General features: G+C 47.4%; 1 protein-coding gene across 4 annotated transcripts in view; it reads left to right on the top strand.

Moving 5' to 3' along the window:
* Positions 1-1757: 1757 nt before the first annotated feature.
* Positions 1758-20081, top strand: part of ACSBG1 (acyl-CoA synthetase bubblegum family member 1) — a 36324-nt gene continuing 18000 nt past the window's right edge. Inside the window, exons 1-5 of one of the 4 annotated variants that reach the window (XM_083712204.1) lie at positions 1758-1993; positions 3636-3697; positions 11105-11322; positions 14082-14170; positions 15698-15818. In XM_083712204.1, coding sequence (XP_083568330.1) covers positions 1971-1993; positions 3636-3697; positions 11105-11322; positions 14082-14170; positions 15698-15818 — 513 coding nt within the window. In that variant the 5' untranslated portion in view covers positions 1758-1970. Of the gene's footprint in view, positions 1994-3614; positions 3698-11104; positions 11323-14081; positions 14171-15697; positions 15819-20081 lie in introns of all 4 variants that reach the window. The other 3 variants (XM_083712203.1, XM_083712205.1, XM_083712206.1) reach the window with 3 other exon arrangements.

A 20081-nucleotide genomic window follows, 5' to 3' on the forward strand; every position in this document is an offset into this window, starting at 1 on the left:
GGGTGGCATGCGTATTTGTGGTATGATAAAGGGAAAGTGTATAAAGAATTTTACAATCATATAATTAGGAGATCCCTTCTAAAAGTCTGGGAAAGATATAAAGATTTATTAGAACAAAAGACCCCGTGGTGGTTGTCACCAAGAGAAGCAACATCAATTAAAAAAATAAATAGGAAAGAAAAATGGCTTACCAGAAATAGAAGGGAAATTAAAATTGAAAGATTGTGAAGAGATTTGAGAACATGTCAATGACTGGTTGCAGTACAGTGGTACCTCGGGTTAAGTACTTAATTCGTTCCAGAGGTCCGTTCTTAACCTTAAACTGTTCTTAACCTGAAGCACCACTTTAGCTAATGGGGCCTCCTGCTGCCGCCCTGCTGCCGGAGCCCAATTTCTGTTCTTATCCTGAAGCAAAGTTCTTAACCTGAAGCACTATTTCTAGGTTAGTGGAGTGTGTAACCTGAAGCATATGTAACCTGAAGCGTATGTAACCCAAGGTACCACTGTATTTCCAAGTAAATGAGGTATTCAAAGAAGATAAAAAGAAAGGATTCAGTTATACTTTATCTAGATTTCAAAGAGAAATTATAGATGACAATACCAAATTACTGAAGATGTATAATTTATTGCTAGAATGGGAAAAAAGATGAAGAGGTTAAATGTGTAATGATTAAATGGGCACAACATTTAGGACATACAAATGGAAGATTGGGAAAAATTATGGCAATTGGATTTAAAATTTACTGACTGTATAACTTTGAAAGAGAACTATATGAAAACGATGTATTGGTGGTATATGACTCCTGTTAAACTTGTAAAAATGTAAATAAAACCTCTAAGTGGTTATGAACTCTACAATTCTATAATATGAAATCCTTGGACAGCAGAACAGTAGAGGGAAATGGGGGGGGGGGGGACGGACGACCCCAAGCATGGTTTCCAATACGAGAAAACCTTTCTGACTCACACACAACACACACACACACACGGCTTGCAACAAAACATTGCAATGTGAAGTTCCCCTGTTCAGTATTCCTGCCAACCAGCCTGCCATGCCCTTTCCCACAATACTCCATTCTGCCCCCCCCCCTTTCCCTCACTTGTCTGCTGCACACTTAGCCAGATCAGCCCTTCTGTTTTGCACCCCTCCTTAAGTTTTTCCCCTCCTCCAAATCTTGGAGTTCTCCCAAGCTTGCTGATCCGTCCAAAGGCTCCAGACGTGGAGAATGAGTTTGTGACGAGTATATTGTGAGCGGTAAGCTGCCTCATGGGCTCTTAGATGCTATGTTAGTCACCCCTAATCTGAACAAACATATATGTTGCTGTTGTTTAAGAGCTGGAGGACTTTATTTCACAAATTTTGCACAATAGCTGCAGACTCTCCCATGCTGAGATTAAGCAGTATGAATCTGGGTTTTGAATGATGTGTGCCCCACATTCCATCTTTCTGTCGGTCTGTTGCAGAAATGCCTTAAGAATTTCAACACCCTTTCCCCCAAGTCAGTGACTGAGTTCCAGTTCTGTCCTATAGAAAGAGAACCACTATCCTACAAAATATAATATTCAAATAAGAGAACTGGAATAATTTGAACCAAAGATTAGAAGGGGGGGAGCGAGAGAGAGAGAGAGAGAATTTGCATCTTAAAAAGCAGCAGTCTCATTGACATTCTTCTCATGGATATTAAAGAAAGGCAAAGGAAAGTTGTAACTGTTGAACACCATCCAAGCATTGATACATTTTTTAGCATGGTCAGTGAGAAATGGCTCCTAGGAACTCTGAGTCTCCTCCTATTGCATTACGTCTTTGACTAAGAAAGTGACCATTTGCTCTTGGTTTCCTAAGTCGTATCAGCTTATTTCTGCCTGGCCACACAAAACTCTTAGCATATTTGAAGCCAGCATTTGTCTGCCAAAGAAGTAGCACCTCTCCCCCAACTCCCATCAAGGATAAAGCAATAAGCGGAGAGAGAATGACCGAAAGCAATGGAATCAGGTAAAGTAATTTTTGTAAATTTGATATTTCTTTCCTAAGAAATAGTGGCTGCAGTCCAATGCAAACTTACCAGCTAGAGTCCTACTGAACACAGCGGGGCTTGCATTTGAGTTGATTTTCTGTGCATTCTGAGAGCATGGACCTGATTCTGCTCTTGTAAGAAATTAAATGAGTGTTCTCTCTCATTCCATGACAACAAGTAGTAAATGTTGTAGATTTCAGCGAACGCTCCCTGTAAATCAGCAGGCTATGGGTTGCTCATTTAAAACTGGTAACAAGGATAACCAAACAAGGAATTATTTGTTTATGGAAGGACATGGAAGTTTGCGCACCGTTTCTCATTTGCTGACATTGACTTGGGAAAGAGAATTTTTGCCCTTCAAAAAATAGCTACTTTGCACCTTGTTTTTTGTTTTTGTTTTTTTAACAACAACAACAAGCAAGCAATAATTTTAAGTTGCTGAACCTTCTAATATTAGCATACTATGTATGTTAGTACATAGATGTGATTCTATTCCCCCCCCCAAAACCCCCCCACACACCTGAAACCAGTAAATGGAGAAAATAGAACAGGAGAGAATGAAGTGGGGAAAGTAGCAATTTGCATTCAGACATGGAAACAAGTACTGCTCAGTTGGGAGTGAAGCCAAGTCATAAGAATGCATGCAGAAAGGGGCAGGCAGGGAACGGGAAAGGTTTTGTAAAATCACAAGGTATTCTGCAAACCACATACATGTACACAAAGCAGCAAAAATTGCTGTTATGGGAGTAAAAAACCAAACAACAAATAAATAATAATAGTAACAACAACAAGAACAACAACATAGTTTGCACTGATTTTCTATACTAGACACCATTATGTTGTTGTTGTTGTTGTTGTTGTTGTTGTTGTTGTTGTTGTTGTTACTATTATTATTTACTTGTTGTTTGGGTTTTTTTAACCAAGGTAATTCAAAGCAACTTACAACATATAAACAAACACATGTTGAAACTGTCATAAAAGAAAGAAATCTAAAAGATAGTTCTGTTTTTAAAAGGCAGGATTAGAACATCCCACCCACTCAAGGATAATTAAGAGCCAAAGACCTGGAGAAAAATAATGGTGTCTGATGTGTGACATTGGGAGTGCGGCAAGGCAAGGCACAGCTGGATTGGCTGTGGGGTTGGCTGTGCGGCCATGGGGAATTCAATCATGCAGCTAATCCCCACTCAGAAAGCAGCTCTGCCAACCAAATGCAGGGTGCTTTGCTGGGCATAGAGCTTGCAACACCCCTTGTGGTTCTCAACTTCTCCCAAACCAGGTCACTGTCAGATAAATTGTCCTGCCCACCTCTCCAAGTTGGCTCAGGGGGTGGGGGTTAATGAGCAGGGCCAGCCACCCTGGGCTTGCCTGAACAATGAATGAGAAATCTGGAGGGTGGCAACATGAGAAAGGGCCTTTTTGGTGGTGTCTCCTCAGTTGTGGAATGCTCTCCCCAGGGAGGCTCACCTGGCGCCTTCACTAAATGTTGTTAGGCACCAGGTGAAAACATTCCTTTTTAACCACATTTTATGCAAATCTATCTCCTTTTTTCTTTTGGTGATGTGCTTCTTCTGAGTCCATGTAAAACTCTGCCTACAGACTTTCTTCCCCCTTCTTCAGGAATTTGTCAGAAGCACAGAACAACTGGAAAGATTATGGAACAGGGCAAGAAGATTCCTCAGGTAAGCATATGTCAGGAAAGGAGATACCCACAATGTAGTCCATAATTGCCTAATTGGGCCTTCTGTGAAAGGGGGGAGTGGAGGAGGAGGCACAAGAGGCCAATTAACCTGCTCCAGGTGTAGCACCCATCTTTGCTGCAGGTAAACGTGGGGGGAGAGCAGCTGCTAAAGCGCAGCAAACGCAACCTATTCCTGCGCCTGCAGCACAACCCAAAGCGTCCTCCTGAGTGCACCGCCACTTTCTCCCACATAAGTTGGATGGGAGCCTTCTGGATTTGTCCGTGGTAACTTTTTATACTGTTAACCTGAGTTTCATACCTCTCCCTGCTATGCGCACAGAGTTTCAAATGCGGCAGCGACTCCTTTCCCCTCTTGTGGTCTGCGACCTCTCTTGCTCAAAGCATCATAGGGAAAAAGCCAAAAATGAACTAGTTGTCGGTGTCTGCAGAATAAAGAAGCTTTTGTGGGGACCTAGAATGGCTTTTCTGTTCCTCAACAACTTTGTGCAGGGTTTCGATGGCACTCTGCCATTTCTTGCTATGGGAGCATTTTGCCATTGTTGAACCGAGCCAGCTTTAAAAAGGGGTTTCCTTGCTTCTGGGACTCAGAAGGGCTTCCCCATTGTGTCTGCTCCTCCTTTGTGCGTGGCACCTTCCTCAGTGGTGAGAAGAGCCCTCTTGGATCAGACCAAAATCCTGTCTGATCCAGCATTGGGTTCCCTAAGGGGGGGGGGCAGTTTGAATCAGTCTGCACTGAATGAAAGGCAAAACTATTTCTACTTCCCCAAACAGTATTCTCACAGAAACCCAGCCATCCTTTGAAATTTGCACTTTGTTTAATTTTGCAATGCAGTTTTCCCACCAAATAATGCACACAAAAAGGTATATACTGAGGATAAAGTGTGCCACTGGACTGCATGTTCCTCACCGCTGTCCCACATGAATGACTTTGTGCACATAGAAACGTGGCACAGCAACGAGAGGACAAGGCCAGATCCTTTGTCTTGGCTTCAGGAAGTTCTTATATGGAAGAGCATTCAAATATTGTATCTCCCACCTGGTGGGAAAACAAACAAACAAACAAACAAACAAACGGGTTTTGCACCTTCAACAATTCCAGACAAGAGGGACCCTCAGGAATGTCTAGCTCAGGGATACAGAGGCCCCATTTTGAACGAGCCTCGTTGTGTGGCGGTGGCAATCCAGAGTAGCTCCACCAAAGAGTTTCCAATCCCTTTCAAATCCTCTGCTGCCTTCCTCCCTGATTTTCCTTCCCTGGAAAAATGCAAACTTTCCCTCTGTCTTTCTTTGGGGGATTTGTTCTCCCTTTCCATGCCTTGGTGGCAAAATGATCTTCGCCTTAGTTTTTCTCTCAGCTGAGGATGCAGCACATTCCAAAAGGGACTCTCAAACTTTCTTTCCTTCCCACCTCCTGGCTGAAGTAAGAGTCGAGTAGCACTTCCCCCACCCCTCCATGGGTTAGAAACAAGTGCTGCCTTGGGGGCTACTTGAGAACTAAGTGTGTTGTTGTTGGGCTAAGCCTTGTCCTGTTCTGACTGCCAAACCCTCTACCTCCATGCTTACCAGATGTCTGTCTCCCCTCCATGGATCCAAGTCCTCCCTCCCTGCCACTTTCTGGATCCCTTCACTTTGTCGCACTCTAGCACAGCCATGAAATAAAACACATGGCTCTGTAGCACCTCCTCGTTTGGAGGCAGTGATGCTTCTGAGTTGCAGCTGCAGGAGAGAGGCTCCTTCTTATGCGTTGCACTTTTGGGCATCGGGCTGTGGTCCTGGCTTGGGGTGGGGGCTGAAGACCTTTTGCTCTTTCTGCAGTGGGGTCTCTGCAATATCCCAGTATCCAGGGCCCTGGAGTCACCCCACCAACATAAGAGGGGAGCTGTTTAGCCACTGCATGCTCCAAAGTTGAGCATTCACGAACTCCGAAAACATTCAGTGCCTCCATTTCCAGACAATGGGATCCAGCAAGTTCTGTGACATGCAAAGGAACTTACAGGAAAATACGACTTAGGTCACTCTGAAAGTGATGTTGGAGCAGCCTGCGTCCTTTGCCCAGTATGTGCACAGCAAATAGCAGATCTTGGTGAAAGGCAACATGTAGCAAGGATCATTCTAATGAATTCATTATTATTATTATTATTATTATTATTATTATTATTATTATTTTAGATTATTGTATCATCTTAGAAGGTTGCACAATCTTAGAAGGGTCATGGCTGTGACTATTGTGAAGGACCCCACACTTCTGAATTTGCTACCTTACTCCTGGTGTTGGGTTGGCCTCTGTGCGAAACAGGGCCCTGAACTAGATGGACCTTTGGTCTGAATCTTGGGCTCTTATTAGCTATGATAAGAATGGAACATCCATGTACAAATACAGTATACCTCTGAATATCAGGCAGCAGGGGTAAACATTAACAAGAAGTGAGGACTATTGCCTTCAAGCCTGGGCTTCCTGCTGGCAACTGGTTGGCTACTGGGGGGGGAGGACATTGGACCCTAATGGATATTTAGACTTACTCAGCAGAGCTCTTACCTTCTTAGCGCTCCAAGCTTTTGTAGTTTTTATTCCTTTAAAAATCTTGACAGTGAGGAATTGCATCTAAATGCCAAATCCCACCTTCTCTATAGCAGAATAAGCTGCCTGTAGAATGGGTGGCAAGCACTGAGACATCATTAATGAGAAAATTGTTATGTGCCGCCTCAATCGCTAAGCACGGAGAAACTTCAGGGATTCCAGGGCTCCGTTTCCTTGGAGACGGTGGTGTCTTGAGGATGTGTGGTTTTAGTTGCACACATATAGAACCTGAGCCTAAGATGGAGTAACGCCCCAACAGATGTTGCTTCTCCATTAGTCTCAGCTTGAGAAGTAGCACAGAACAAGCAGGGTTCTGGGTCTCCGGATTCAGTGGCAGACCTTGGCAACTCAGATTTCAGTGGCCCCCTGTGCGATGCCAACCTCTGGTGCCCCCCACCTCTCGCCTTCCATTGGACACCATAGTTGTGGCACCTGCTGCAGTGCCTGCAAGGCTCCCTGCCCTGTGCAACTGAACTGGCCTAGCTCTGCCTCTGCCTGCTTCCAGCTCAGCTCTCTCCCCCCACTCTCCCCACAGTTCTCCTCCCAAGCAGCTAGTGGGGGTGGGAGTAAAGGCCACCCAATAGCCTGGAGGGCAGTTAGCTCTTACAACTGAGCTCGGGGGGGGGGGGTTAATATGCTGATGAAGACCCTTAGGTGCCCAGGAGGACTCCCCTGAGTGAGTGCCTGAGGGCCCTGCTCTTGCCACTTACCATCTGGCCCAGGGCGGGGCCTGAAGCCTCACAAGGACTGCGTGCTGCTTGCTGCCTGCTGCCCAGGAGGACTCCCCTGAGTGAGTGCCTGAGGGCCCTGCTCCTTCCTGCCACTTACCACCTGGCCCAGGGCGGGGCCTGACAGGCCTCACTAGGACAGTTGTTACTGCAGGAGGGGCACAGAGTGTTTTTAAAATGTTTTTTAAAATTTTCTTTTGGATTTTTTGTATGTGGGGGGTGGGGGTGGGATGGATGTTTGGTTGGGTTTGGGGAATTATTATTTTTTTTATTTTGATGTTTTTGTAATTTTTACATTTTGTTGTTGTTGTTGTATTGTTTTATTGGTTTTGTTAGTTTGTTTAAGGTGTTATTTTGTTCTTAGGGGGAGGGGTCAGGGCTGTCGGGGAGTGGGCCCCAGCCCACAAAATGTTCCACAGGGGGGGATGCACTGGGACAACCGATCTCAGTGATCACAGGTAGGAGGAGGAGTTATGCTAAGACTAGACCATGTCATTACAGAGGGGGCAGGTTTAGTCGTTATCTGAGGACTATCCCTGCCTCCGGGTCTGGTCCTGACCGGATGGATACTAGAATCAGCAAGGGATACCCACATGACCTGAAGGTGCTGATGTGCAATGCCAGGTCAATGATTCATAAGACCACTGCCATCCATGACTTGATCATGGATGGAGGACTTGACCTGGCATGTGTAACAGAGACTTGGTTGGATGAAGCAGATGGGCCTGTCCTTGCCGCTGCTTGTCCACCAGGTTTCTCTTACGCACAGCAACCCAGGTCATGTGGGCGGGGAGGGGGGTTGCAGTGATTTTTAGGAAGTCATTAGTTTGCACCAGGCGTCCTATTGGGAAGACCCAGTTTTCCGAGTGCATGTTCTGGAAGTTGGGCAATAGGGGCAGTACAGCATTCCTTTTGGTGTACCGACCTCCCCGCTGCACCAAGGATTCCCTGCCTGAGCTGCTTCAGATCGTGGCGGATGTTCTCCTGGAGACACCCAGCTTGGTTGTCCTAGGGGATTTTAACATCCATGCCGACACGACCTTACAAGGGGCCGCTCGGGACTTCGTGGAAAGCATGGCCTCCATGGGGCTGTCCCTGAATAAGTCTGGTACAACCCATAGCCACGGACATGCCTTGGACCTGGTGTTTACCTCTATGGATGTTGGTGATCTGACACTAACTAAAAGCGAAACGAAAGAAGTGCCATGGTCAGATCACTTCCTGGTGCAACTGGACTTCTCTGCGACTCATCCCCTCTGCAGGGAGGTGGGACCAATTCGGATGGTCTGCCCCCGCCACTTAATGGATCCAAATGGTTTCCAGAGAGTGGTAGGGGATGCTTTATCCCATGTTGATGGCCTTTCAGCTGATTCCCTGGTGGCCCGCTGGAATGTGGAGTTAACCAGGGCTATTGACTGTTTGGCTCCAAAGCGCCCTCTCCGATTGCATGGAGCCCGGACAGCCCCGTGGTTTTCCACGGATCTGAGGGCAATGAAACAATCGTTGAGACGGCTAGAGCGCCGGTGGCGGATAACTCATTCCGAATCTGACCGGACACAGGTTAGAGCTCAACGTCGAGCCTACCAAGTGGCGATAGCGACGGCGAAGAAGAATTTTTATTAAAAGTTTTGGTAATACAATAGAAAAAAGACAGAATAAACAGATAATAGACAGAAAAAAGAACAAACATAAAATTTAACATCTTATAATACTCATCTTTTCTTCATCTTTTGGACTTCCTCACATCTCCCGCTCTTGCATTCCAATTTACAAAACTTTAGCCAGCAACTTATCACCTTGTTTCAATTCTTATTATACACATTTCCAATATTTTGTCCCTAACTTTGAATATTTTTATCTAGGTCTTAGGTTCCTAATTTAACACAATGTTTATTCAAAATTTCTCTTTTTCTCATATATTTCACTCATTCTCATAATTTTTATCAACTAACTCAATGGGCCCTGTTATTTTCAATTCTCTCATCCTTCTTAGCACTCATATAGTTTACAATGTTTTTGTAGATAGTCCTTAAATTTCTTCCAGTCCTCTTCCACAGCTTCCTCTCCCAGGTTTCGGATTCTGCCGGTCATTTCTGCAAGCTCCATGTAGTCCATCAGTTGCATCTGCCATTCCTCCAGCATGGGCAAATCTTGAGTTTTCCAATATTTGGCAACAAGTATCCTTGCTGCTGTTGTTGCATACATAAATAGTGTTCGATCATTCTTTAACACCCTCTGGCCAACAATGCCCAAAAGGAAGGCCTCTGGTTTCTTGGGAAAGGTATACTTAAATACCTTTTTCAGCTCATTATATATCGTTTCCCAGAAGGCCTTAACCTTAGGGCAGGTCCACCAGAGGTGAAAAAACGTTCCTTCAGTTTCCTTACATTTCCAACACTTGTTATCTGACAGGTGATATATTTTTGCTAGCTTGACTGGAGTCATGTACCACCTATATATCATTTCCATAATATTTTCTTTCAAGGCATTACATGCCGTAAACTTCATACCGGTGGTCCATAACTTTTCCCAGTCAGCAAACATGATATTATACCCAATATCCTGTGCCCACTTTATCATAGCTGATTTAACCGTTTCATCCTGTGTATTCCACCTGAGCAGCAAGCTATACATTCTTGAAAGTAATTTAGTCTTAGGTTCTAACAGTTCTAACAGTTCTGTTTCCAATTTCGATTTTTCCACCTGGAATCCTAACTTTTTATCCAGTTTAAAAGCCTCTTTAATCTGAGCATAATGTAGCCAATCTCGCACTTTATCTTTTAGTTTCTGCCCATCCTGGCTTATAAAAGCTAGCCGGGAAGGGCTGGGCGATGGGCTTTGTGGGGTGGTGAATGGTTCCCTCCGTGAGGGAGCCTTCCCAGACCCGCTGAAAGAGGCGGTTATTAAACCGCTTCTTAAAAAACCATCTTTAGATGCGGCCACGATGGCCAACTATCGCCCAGTCTCAAATCTTCCATTTTTGGGCAAGGTGATTGAGCGAGCGGTTGCCGAACAACTCCAGGCACGCCTGGAAGAAGCGGACCATTTGGATCCCTTCCAGTCGGGATTCAGGCCTCATCATGGGACTGAAACTGCCTTGGTCGCACTGGTTGATGACCTCCGGTGGGCTAGGGACAAAGGTGAGAGCTGTTTCCTAGTTCTGCTGGATCTCTCAGCGGCCTTTGATACCATCGACCATAACATCCTTCTGGACCGTCTTGAGGGGCTGGGAGCTGGGGGCACTGTCATACAGTGGTTCCGCTCCTTCCTCCTGGGCCGTGTTCAGAAAGTGGTGGTGGGGGGATGAGTGTTCAGACCCCTGGGCTCTCACTTGTGGGGTGCCTCAGGGTTCTGTCCTCTCCCCCATGCTTTTCAACATTTACATGCAGCCACTGGGAGAGATCATCAGGAGGTTTGGGCTGGGTGTTCATCAGTATGCGGATGATACCCAGCTCTACCTCTCTTTTAAATCAGAACCAGTGAGGGCGGTGAAGGTCCTGTGTGAGTGTCTGGAGGCGGTTGGAGGATGGATGGCGGCTAACAGATTGAGGTTGAATCCTGACAAGACAGAAGTACTGTTTTTGGGGGACAGGAGGCGGGCAGGTATGGAGGATTCCCTGGTCCTGAATGGGGTAACTGTGCCCCTGAAGGACCAGGTGCGCAGCCTGGGAGTCATTTTGGACTCACAGCTGTCCATGGAAGCACAGGTCAAATCTGTGTCCAGGGCAGCTGTTTACCAGCTCCATCTGGTACGTAGGCTGAGACCTTATCTGCCTGCGGACTGTCTCGCCAGAGTGGTGCATGCTCTGGTTATCTCCCGCTTGGACTACTGCAATGCACTCTATTATTATAGGTGGCCCCCTAAGGCCACTTAGCCTTACAAAGAAACCTGTCTGACCAGTCCAGCAACCTCCTCCATGAGATTCCAGTCCTCCCTTGGCCCAAGAGCTCAAGATCTGGATGGGACCCAGGGCATCATACGGACTGGCCCCGCTCCTGCAAAACACAAGAGAATATTTCATTGTCTGCATGGAGATGCACGGGTGCTGCATCAGTCTCTATTTCTCTGCCTGTTCCCCAGTGCCTCTCTGGACCACGTCTGCTGATGGGCTGGTTAAGCTGAGGATGGACCCCACGTGTCTGCAAGCTCCCATAACTGTTCATCAGATGTTTCAAGAATCCTTAGAGAAATATGGCTCTCTCAATGCAATGGTCAGCAAGAAGGATGGGGAATGGGAAAAGATCACCTTTGCTGAGTATTACAACTATTCTCGCAAAGCAGCTAAAAGCTTCCTGAAGGTAAACCTGGGGGGCCTGAAGCGGGAGATCCAAAATGCTGTCCTTTGGGATGTGGCTCTTGGGTGGTTGCTTTTCAGAGTAATTGTTAAAGCTTAAGGAGAGGTGTGAACAATAAGGCCACCCAGTAAGAACAAACAAGCATCCCAGGAGGGTGGGCAGGTCCCTGGCAGGAGGACCAAAGCCCCAATGTCGAGAGCAAGCCTGAGAGATATCTGGTCCAGAAGCTAGCTGTCTCTCTCTCTCTCTCTCTCTCTCTCTCTCTCTCTTATAAGATATTTTATTAGAGTTTCCAAATTATAACAAGAAAAGTAAAGAAATAAAAAGAAAAAAGAGTACAAAAATTAAAAAGAAAAACATAGAAAAACAGTTAAAAACACATAAATTTTCACAACATATCTTCCATAGACTTATTTCCCCAGACCTCCTCATCCCTCCCTTTTTTGTATTCCAGTTCAGTTTGTTAGTTCAGCAAATCCTTACCATCAAGTTTTTACCCTATTCTAATCTTTCGTTGCATTACCTTACTCTATTCTTAAACTTTTATACCAGAGCCAGGCAATTTCATCTCATACATCCTTCTAATATTCATCAATTATGTAAGATAGTCCTAATAACAAACAAACAAAAAAAGAGAAGAAGATCCTCATCCAACGTTCCTTCCCCCAGGTCCCGGGTGTGTCAGTCCATTTATCCCATTAAGCTGGCACATTAACCTGGTAATCTTATATCCGAGGCTCTTAAATCCCTTCCATGTCCCTTCCACTGTTTCCCTTCATATTTTCTTTTCACTCGTGTGGTCTCCAATTTAATAATGCTTTTACCTCCTTCCAACCAAGATGTCCCTTTTCCACAGTCCAGACTGAGCTCCATATAGTGCTTAAATGCATGTTTCAAAGTCCCTCCAAACTTTGGAATCCCCATATCTCCAAATCTCTCTGAATCCACTACCAGACTCGGAAAGTCCATATGTCCCTGTTCAGGGGGGTCAATCCAACCCCCCATTTCCAGCCCAATCCAAACTTCATCTTTCCGAGTCTGATTTTTACAAGAGTCAATTGCCAATTCCAAAGGTTCATATTCCTGCAGGGCCGCAACCTCCATCTGTGGCTCCATTTCTGTTTCCCAAAGTTCAGCAGAATCCTCTTCTTTCCTCTGTTCTGACAGGGCACAATCCTGGTATAATTCCTGGGTATACTCCATATTTTTTTCTACTGCCTGTCCAATATTTTCCACAGTCTGCTTAAGATTTCCAACCAAATCAGTCATCAAATTCATTCCCTCATGCAATTCTTCCAGTAAATCATTTGTTTTGAGAAAAGCGCACAACAACATTTCTGAAAAGTTCCAGTTACAGATAAGTAGCCGTGTTGGTCTGCCATAGTCAAAACAAAAAAAATTCCTTCCAGTAGCACCTTAAAGACCAACTAAGTTAGTTCTTGGTATGAGCTTTCGTGTGCATGCACACTTCTTCAGATACAAACATTTCTGAACACATTGTCCTTCAAGGTCACCACTCAATTCCCACGGGTTATACTGTAGCGGCTGGAAATTCCCTAGTTACAGTTTCACTATCTCCCCCTAGAGGGAAGACTTCTGTTACAAATTACAAATCCAGCCCCAAAGTTTCTTTTACTTTTAGGTACTTTGTCTATCGTTGTTGTTTTTAAGTTACAAGAAAAAACAGTGGAATTCCAGTTTTGTCCCCCCCCCCTTCTTTTAACCATCTGTCAAACAGCTTCTATCCTGGTCAATGAGCTTCAAACGTCAATCCTGACAACCCGCTTCCTGGGTTAGGACGGTGGAAAATTGCTTTATTTTAAACTTACTTCTGCAGGTTAAAACAGTTCGAAAAGAGCACCCCCTTCTCCTCCTGCTGCCGAAGGGGGGGTTCAGCTATTTTAGACGATGAAATCCACTCCTTTAAAATGATTTTCAAGACTCCAGTTTATTTTGTCTTGTTCCGACTACAAAAAAAAAATGGAAGGTTGACTTCCTGTTAGACCTTCTGTTTCAATGCCCAATTTGCAATGAATTTTAATTCCGATTCCTTTCTTTCCCAATTCCTTAGATTATAGATCAGTTTTCCGAAGTTTAGGTACTCACGATGGTTGTTTTTTAAAAAAATCCAAATTGGCCAAGAAGAAGGCAGCACTCTCTGACAGCAGCTGTGCGGCTTCGCTCCATGGAAATAGCGGTAGACTCTCAGCACCGCGGCACTTCCCCCTCTTCGCTTCGGAGTCCGTTATTGGGCTCCTTTGCGGGTTGGGGGGGCGCTAAGGGTGCCCGCCGAATCCCAAGTTCACAGGCTTCATCCGCCTGTGATTTCTAGAGGGTCCCGCTTCGCCGTAGCGGGAAAGACCCGTTTCTCGTGGAGCTTGTCCCTCCGTTTCAGAGGGAGTCCGCCATTTGCCGGAGGCACCACCCCGGAAGTCCCAGAAGCTGTCTGTGTCTCGGGGGGGGGGGGGTTTACTGATGTGCCAGTGGGCCAAGCTCATAGTGTTTCTATTAGTGTTTCAAGCCCTAGCAACTTGGGACCAGGTGACCTACAAGATGGCCTTACAAGACTGCTTCAATCTGCAGAACTGGCACTATTGTAGGTGCCACATAATCCCAGTTCCACATGTGCTGGAAACTGATCTTTTAGTGCAGCAGCACCTGCACGCTGGAATTTCCTACCTATTGACCTCAGGCAGCATTCAGACTCCTATTTCTTTTGTAAAATATTGTGCTTTATCTTCTCTCTCTCTTTCTCTCTCCAGCTTGGCCTTGAGCGGTTCCACAGTGTAGCGATACTTGGGTTCAATTCCACAGAATGGTTCATTTCAGCCGTGGGAGCTGTTTTTGCTGGGTAAGCTTTGGAGGAGGCATACAGGACTTATTTCAGGCACTGTTCAGCCAACCTTGCTTTGCAAGATCAGAAACAAAAGGAACCACCATTTATTCCATTATGTCACCACCTCACCAGTATTTCATTTTTCATTTTTTTTTACTCTTTTCTTATGTTGATAACTCACCTTTCTTCCAGCTTGGAACCCTGAGCACATGTGCTTAGCTTTTGCAAGACTATATCCTGGGGAACACATTCTATACTGTAAAGCCAGCGATGTGGAGCCTGTGGCCTTCCAGATGTTGTTGGACCCAACACTCATCAGCCTAGCCAATGGCAGGGGTCAGAGTCCGGCAACACCTGGGTGGTCCAGAGGTCAGGGTAAGGGAACCCTGACCATTAGGTCCAGTCGTGGCCGACTCTGGGGTTGCGGCGCTCATCTCAATTTATTGGCCGAGGGAGCCAGCGTACAGCTTCTGGGTCATGTGGCCAGCATGACTAAGCCGCTTCTGGCGAACCAGAGCAGCACACGGAAATGCCGTTTACCTTCCCGCCAGAGCGGTACCTATTTATCTACTTGCACTTTGAGGTGCTTTTGAACTGCTAGGTTGGCAGGAGCAGGGACTGAGCAATGGGAGCTCAGCCCGTTGCGGGGATTCGAACTGCCAACCTTCCAATCGGCAAGCCCTAGGCTCTGTGGTTTAACCCACAGCGCCACCCGCATCCCAAGAGGTCAGGGTAGAAGTCTCCAATTTCCAGTGTTACTTGCACTGTTTCCATTACACTGCTGTTTAGTTTCCAACAAAAATTACATCACTGGGCTTGCTGTCCACTGTGGTGGAATTTTGTGCAATTAGCTGCATTGTTCTTATTATGTGATATTCCATACCGTTAGTTTCAGTGTGAAAGAAACACAATTACAATGGGTGTATATTATTCATTATGTGTTGATTTGTGGACTGAAAGCAACAATAACAGTAAATACAGTCCATATGCATCAGACTGATTTCCATTCTGGACACAGGACGAATGAGTAAACATTGTCAATTTCCACACCAGTTTCCGTTGGCATCCTCCGACCTCCTGAGCCACAGATTCCCCAGCCTTATGAGTAATTCTGGCAGGGTGAGGAAGGAGCCTTGGAGTACCATGGTGTGACCTTGCAAGGATGGTCAAATTTCCTATCTGGACTTGGAATAACCAGCCAGATGACCAGTGTGGCTAGAAGCTGATGCTGGAAGCTAAAGAGACAGAGGCCTCTCTGCTCAGCACTGGACCCCCGGCTGGGGGGGGGGGGCACTTCCCTGGCAACCTAATGGGGAAGTGACATCTGCTGGAGGGTTAATGCTGTGACTGCCTCCATCCCATGCTCAGTTTGTGTATGGGTGTAAATAAAACCATAGGTCCTAAAGACACCACCGTCTCTGCTGACCTTTGTTGCAAGGAAAGTGCAGGCACCCCTAGAGCCTCTTGGAGATTGAGGTGCACACAACATTGCCAGGAAGCAAAGCTTTCATTTTTTAAAAGTGTCTTTCCCTCCCCTTCCAGCGGCATTGTGACAGGGATCTACACAACCAGTTCTCCTGAGGTCTGCCACTACATTGCTCAGGACTGCCGAGCTAATATCATTGTGGTTGAAAACCAGAAACAACTGGACAAAATCATGCAAGTAAGAGACTCCAGCTTCTTCTTCTTTTCACTGACCTGCACAAGAAGGTTTGTGCTAGAAAGCTAACCCATTCCCAGAGGAATCGACTGGGGGCTGAAAGGCAAGGCTGGTTGCAGCTAGAGAAGGACCTTGCTCTGGGGTGAAGCACCTGCTCTGCATGCAGAAGGTGTCAGGTTCAATCCCTGCCACCCCCAGTTAACAGGATCAGATAACAGGATCAAATAACCTTCTGCCAAAGAGCTGCTGCCAGCCAGGGAAGACAATACTGGGCCAGGTGGAGCAGCGCTCTGATCTGTCTGCAGGAGGGCCTTGTTTTCTGGGAAGGCCTGAAGAGCAGAGTCAGGCCTCACTGAGTTGGGTTGTATTCCATCAGCCTGAGCAGCTGCAGATGAGGAGGACACTCCGCAGATCAGCAGACCTTGCACTGGTGCTGGCGAAGGGAAGGCTGTGTGGGTGGTAGTGCCCCCTGGGGGTGGGATCATTTGGCAGGGTGCTAGGAGGCAAGGGGCAGCATTGAAAAGCTGGGCTCACTGGATCAAGTTCATCCATTTTGCTGAATTAATTAAACCAAATACAAGCACCTCCTACTTACACACATTTTACTTGCATGCAACTGTGTATACGCACAGCACCAGGAAATACCGGTAAATAAATAGACTCTAGCAAGGTAATGGTGGGAGAGAGCTGGAGAGTCCTCATGACACCCAAGGAGATCCTCCTTGGAGCCTGAAGGGGACAGCAGGGAGGGCAAAGGATGCCCCAGAGAGACCAGTGGCGCAGCGGGGACCATCGGCTGTGGGGAGGACTGCAGGGCCTGCCCCCTTCCAGGGCCTTTTCCAGCTCGCCCAGGCCCTCATTTGGAACAAACTTTTGGGGAAGTGCAGGAAGTTGTTCTGCTATTGCTTCCCTGTTCCAAGTGGTTAATGTGTTTTAAAATGTCCTTAAGCAGTCGGTGGCATTTTAAATTTTCTTTTCTTTTTCTCCTTTTTTGCTTTGTTGGGGGTGGGATGGATATCTGGTTGGGGATTAATTTTAGTATAATTGTTCTGTTTTTGTTTATTGTTGTTTTATTGGTTGTATAGTTTGCGTTTTGTTTTTAAGGGGCGGGATCAGGGCTGCCTGGGAGTGGGGCCCTCAGCCAACACAATGGCTGGGGCAAGTTCCACGGGGGGGGGGGGGGAGCACTGGGACATCCGATCTCGGTGATCATGGGCAGGAGGAGGAGTTACGCTAAGACCAGACTGTGTTATTACCAAGGAGGCAGGTTTAGTCGTTGTTTGAAGACTATCCCTGCCTCCGGGTCTGGCCTTGACCGGATGGATACTGGAATCAACAGGGGAAACCACCATGACCTGAAAGTGTTGCTGTGTAATGCCAGGTCAATGATTCATAAGACCACTGCCATCCATGACTTGATCGTGGATGGAGGACTTGACCTGGCATGTGTAACAGAGACTTGGTTGGATGAAGCAGATGGGCCTGTCCTTGCCGCTGCTTGTCCACCAGGTTTCTCTTACGCACAGCAACCCGGGTCATGTGGGTGGGGAGGGGGGGTTGCAGTGATTTTTAGGAAGTCATTAGTTTGCACCAGGCGTCCTATTGGGAAGACCCACTTCTCTGAGTGCACGTTCTGGAAGTTGGGCAATAGGGGCAGTACAGGATTCCTTTTGGTGTACCGACCTCCCCACTGCGCCAAGGATTCCCTGCCTGAGCTGCTTCAGGTAGTGGCCCATGTTCTCCTGGAGACACCTAGTTTGGTTGTCCTAGGGGGTTTTAACATCCGTGCCGACACGACCTTACAAGGGGCCGCTCGGGACTTCGTGGAAAGCATGGCCTCCATGGGGCTGTCCCTGAATAAGTCTGGTACAACCCATAGCCACGGACATGCCTTGGACCTGGTGTTTACCTCTATGGATGTTGGTGATCTGACACTAACTAAAAGTGAAACAAAAGAAGTGCCATGGTCAGATCACTTCCTGGTGCAAATGGACTTCTCCACAACCCTTCCCCTCTGCAGGGAGGTGGGAACAATTTGGATGGTCCGCCCCTGCCACTTAATGGATCCAAATGGTTTCCAGAGAGTGGTAGGGGATGCTTTATCCCATGTTGATGGCCTTTCAGCTGATTCCCTGGTGGCCCGCTGGAACCAGAGTTAACCAGGGCTATTGACTGTTTGGCTCCGAAGTGCCCTATCCGATTGTATGCAGCCTGGACAGCCCCGTGGTTTTCTTTGGAGCTGAGGGTGATGAAACAATCGCTGAGACGGCTAGAGCGTCAGTGGCAGAAAACTCATTCCGAATCTGACCAGACACAGGTTAGAGCTCAACGTCGAGCCTACCAAGTGGCGATAGCAACAGCGAAGAAGACTTTCTTCACCGCCTCTATTGCATCTGTAGAAGATAGCAGCAGGAGACTCTTTCAGGTGGTCCGCAATTTAATGGAACCACCTTTACCACCGGGGCCTTGTAAAGACCCCAAGATCTCCTGCAACGATTTTGCAAAGTTTTTTGCAGATAAAGTCACTCATATTCGGAAGGAGCTAGACACCACTGTGGGAACAGGGCTGGGGCGGGAGAGTGCTAGAACCCTGTCTGGTCAAGTTGCATGGAATCAATTTCAATCTGTTACCCCTGAGGATGTGGACAGGCTGCTTGGACTCGTGAAACCAATCACCTGTCTCCTTGGCTAATAAAAGCAAGCCAGGAAGGGCTGGGCGATGGGCTCTGTGGGGTGGTGAATGCTTCCCTCTGTGAGGGAACATTCCCAGATCCGCTGAAAGAGGCGGTCATTAAACTGTTTGCTCTGACTGAGCGCCAAAGGGTGGTTTTCCCTGAGGAAGGCCATGGGTGGTAGGTGGGGAGCAGTGGAAGAAGAGGGGGTTTGGAGAGGCCCCAGAGCTGCGCTCCTGAGTCAGCCTGGTCACTAGCAGCTCAGGTGGCCCCATGGCTGAGAGTCTTTTCCCAGCTCTTCCGGGTTCACTAGCTATGGGTGTTTTTTGGAACAAGGATTTTGAAATATACTCGGAGTCGCAAATGATTTCATGCTCTTTATTCAGCTCATAGTGGTGAGGAGGAATGAATGAATGTCCCCTCAAAGTATCTGCCTTATATACATTATTTACACAATGGGCTGCACATGATTGGCTAATTCCGGAATTGTACTGTAAACCAATCAGGTTGTGGATTCACTTCAATCTGGAGCATGATTGGGTGGTTCCTGCCAACCAATCATACTGCTGCATTGTTCTAGGACCAATCAGACTGCTGCATTCTGAATCCTATTGTTCTAGGACCAATCAGACTGCTGCAGTTTGGATCCTATTCGACTCAGTACATAACACCCCTCCCCTCTAAGTTCCAGTCCTGCCCGGGAGGTCGCATTCATAGTCCTCAAGGTACGCTGGTGGCCTACGTGTGCGTTGCGGCCTGGGGTGTTCCCTGGTCCGGGGTTCAGGTTCTGGCTCGTGTTCCAAGGATGCTGGCTGTGATGGGGCTGTTTGGTCTGGCGCCACCGGCTCGCTCAGTCGTGGTTCTGGTTCCGGTGTCCTTTCGGCGTCCCGGGACCTCTCTGTATTTACTGGTTCTGCCTCTCCTGCTGGCCCCTGCTGCTCTATGGGCCTCACTGCCCCACTGTTCCCCTGGGACTCCTCTGACCTGTCCTCCTCCTCCTGGTTTTCTCCCGGGAATCGTCGCCGTATCTGGTCACAGTGGCGGCGCCAGCATTGCCCCCCATCCGTTAGCACCTCGTACGACACGGGGCCAGTGACCCTGGTGACTGTGGCAGGTACCCATGCAGGGCCTGCCCCAAAATTCTTTGCGTACACTGGGTCCTGGGCCTCGAAGGTCCGGGGGTTCCCGCCTTCCCCCACCACTACCTCATCCTGAGCTCTATCGGGGTGAAGGCGGTCCAATCTGATTGCAAGGCGCCGACCCATTAGTAGTTCAGCGGGGCTCCGGCCAGTCGTTGAGCTGGGGGTGCTGTGCTGTGCTAGAAGGAATGTGGCAAGGCGGTACTCCCAATCCCCTTGCGTCATGCAGCAAAGGGTGTCCTTGGTGGTCCGCACCATGCGTTCTGCTTGGCCATTGGTGGCAGGGTGGAATGGCGCCGAACGGATGTGGCGGATGGCGTTCTGCGCTGTGAAGGTTTGGAATTCTCCTGACGTAAATGCAGTCCCGTTGTCTGAGACAAGGGTGTCAGGGAGCCCGTGGGTTGCAAACAGCCTGCGTAGTACCCGGATGGCTGCGGATGTAGAAGTGGACGGTA

The sequence above is a fragment of the Podarcis gaigeae genome (genome assembly GCF_964106915.1).
Source record: "Podarcis gaigeae genome assembly, chromosome: 14".
In the NCBI taxonomy this organism is placed as follows: Eukaryota; Metazoa; Chordata; class Lepidosauria; order Squamata; family Lacertidae; genus Podarcis; species Podarcis gaigeae.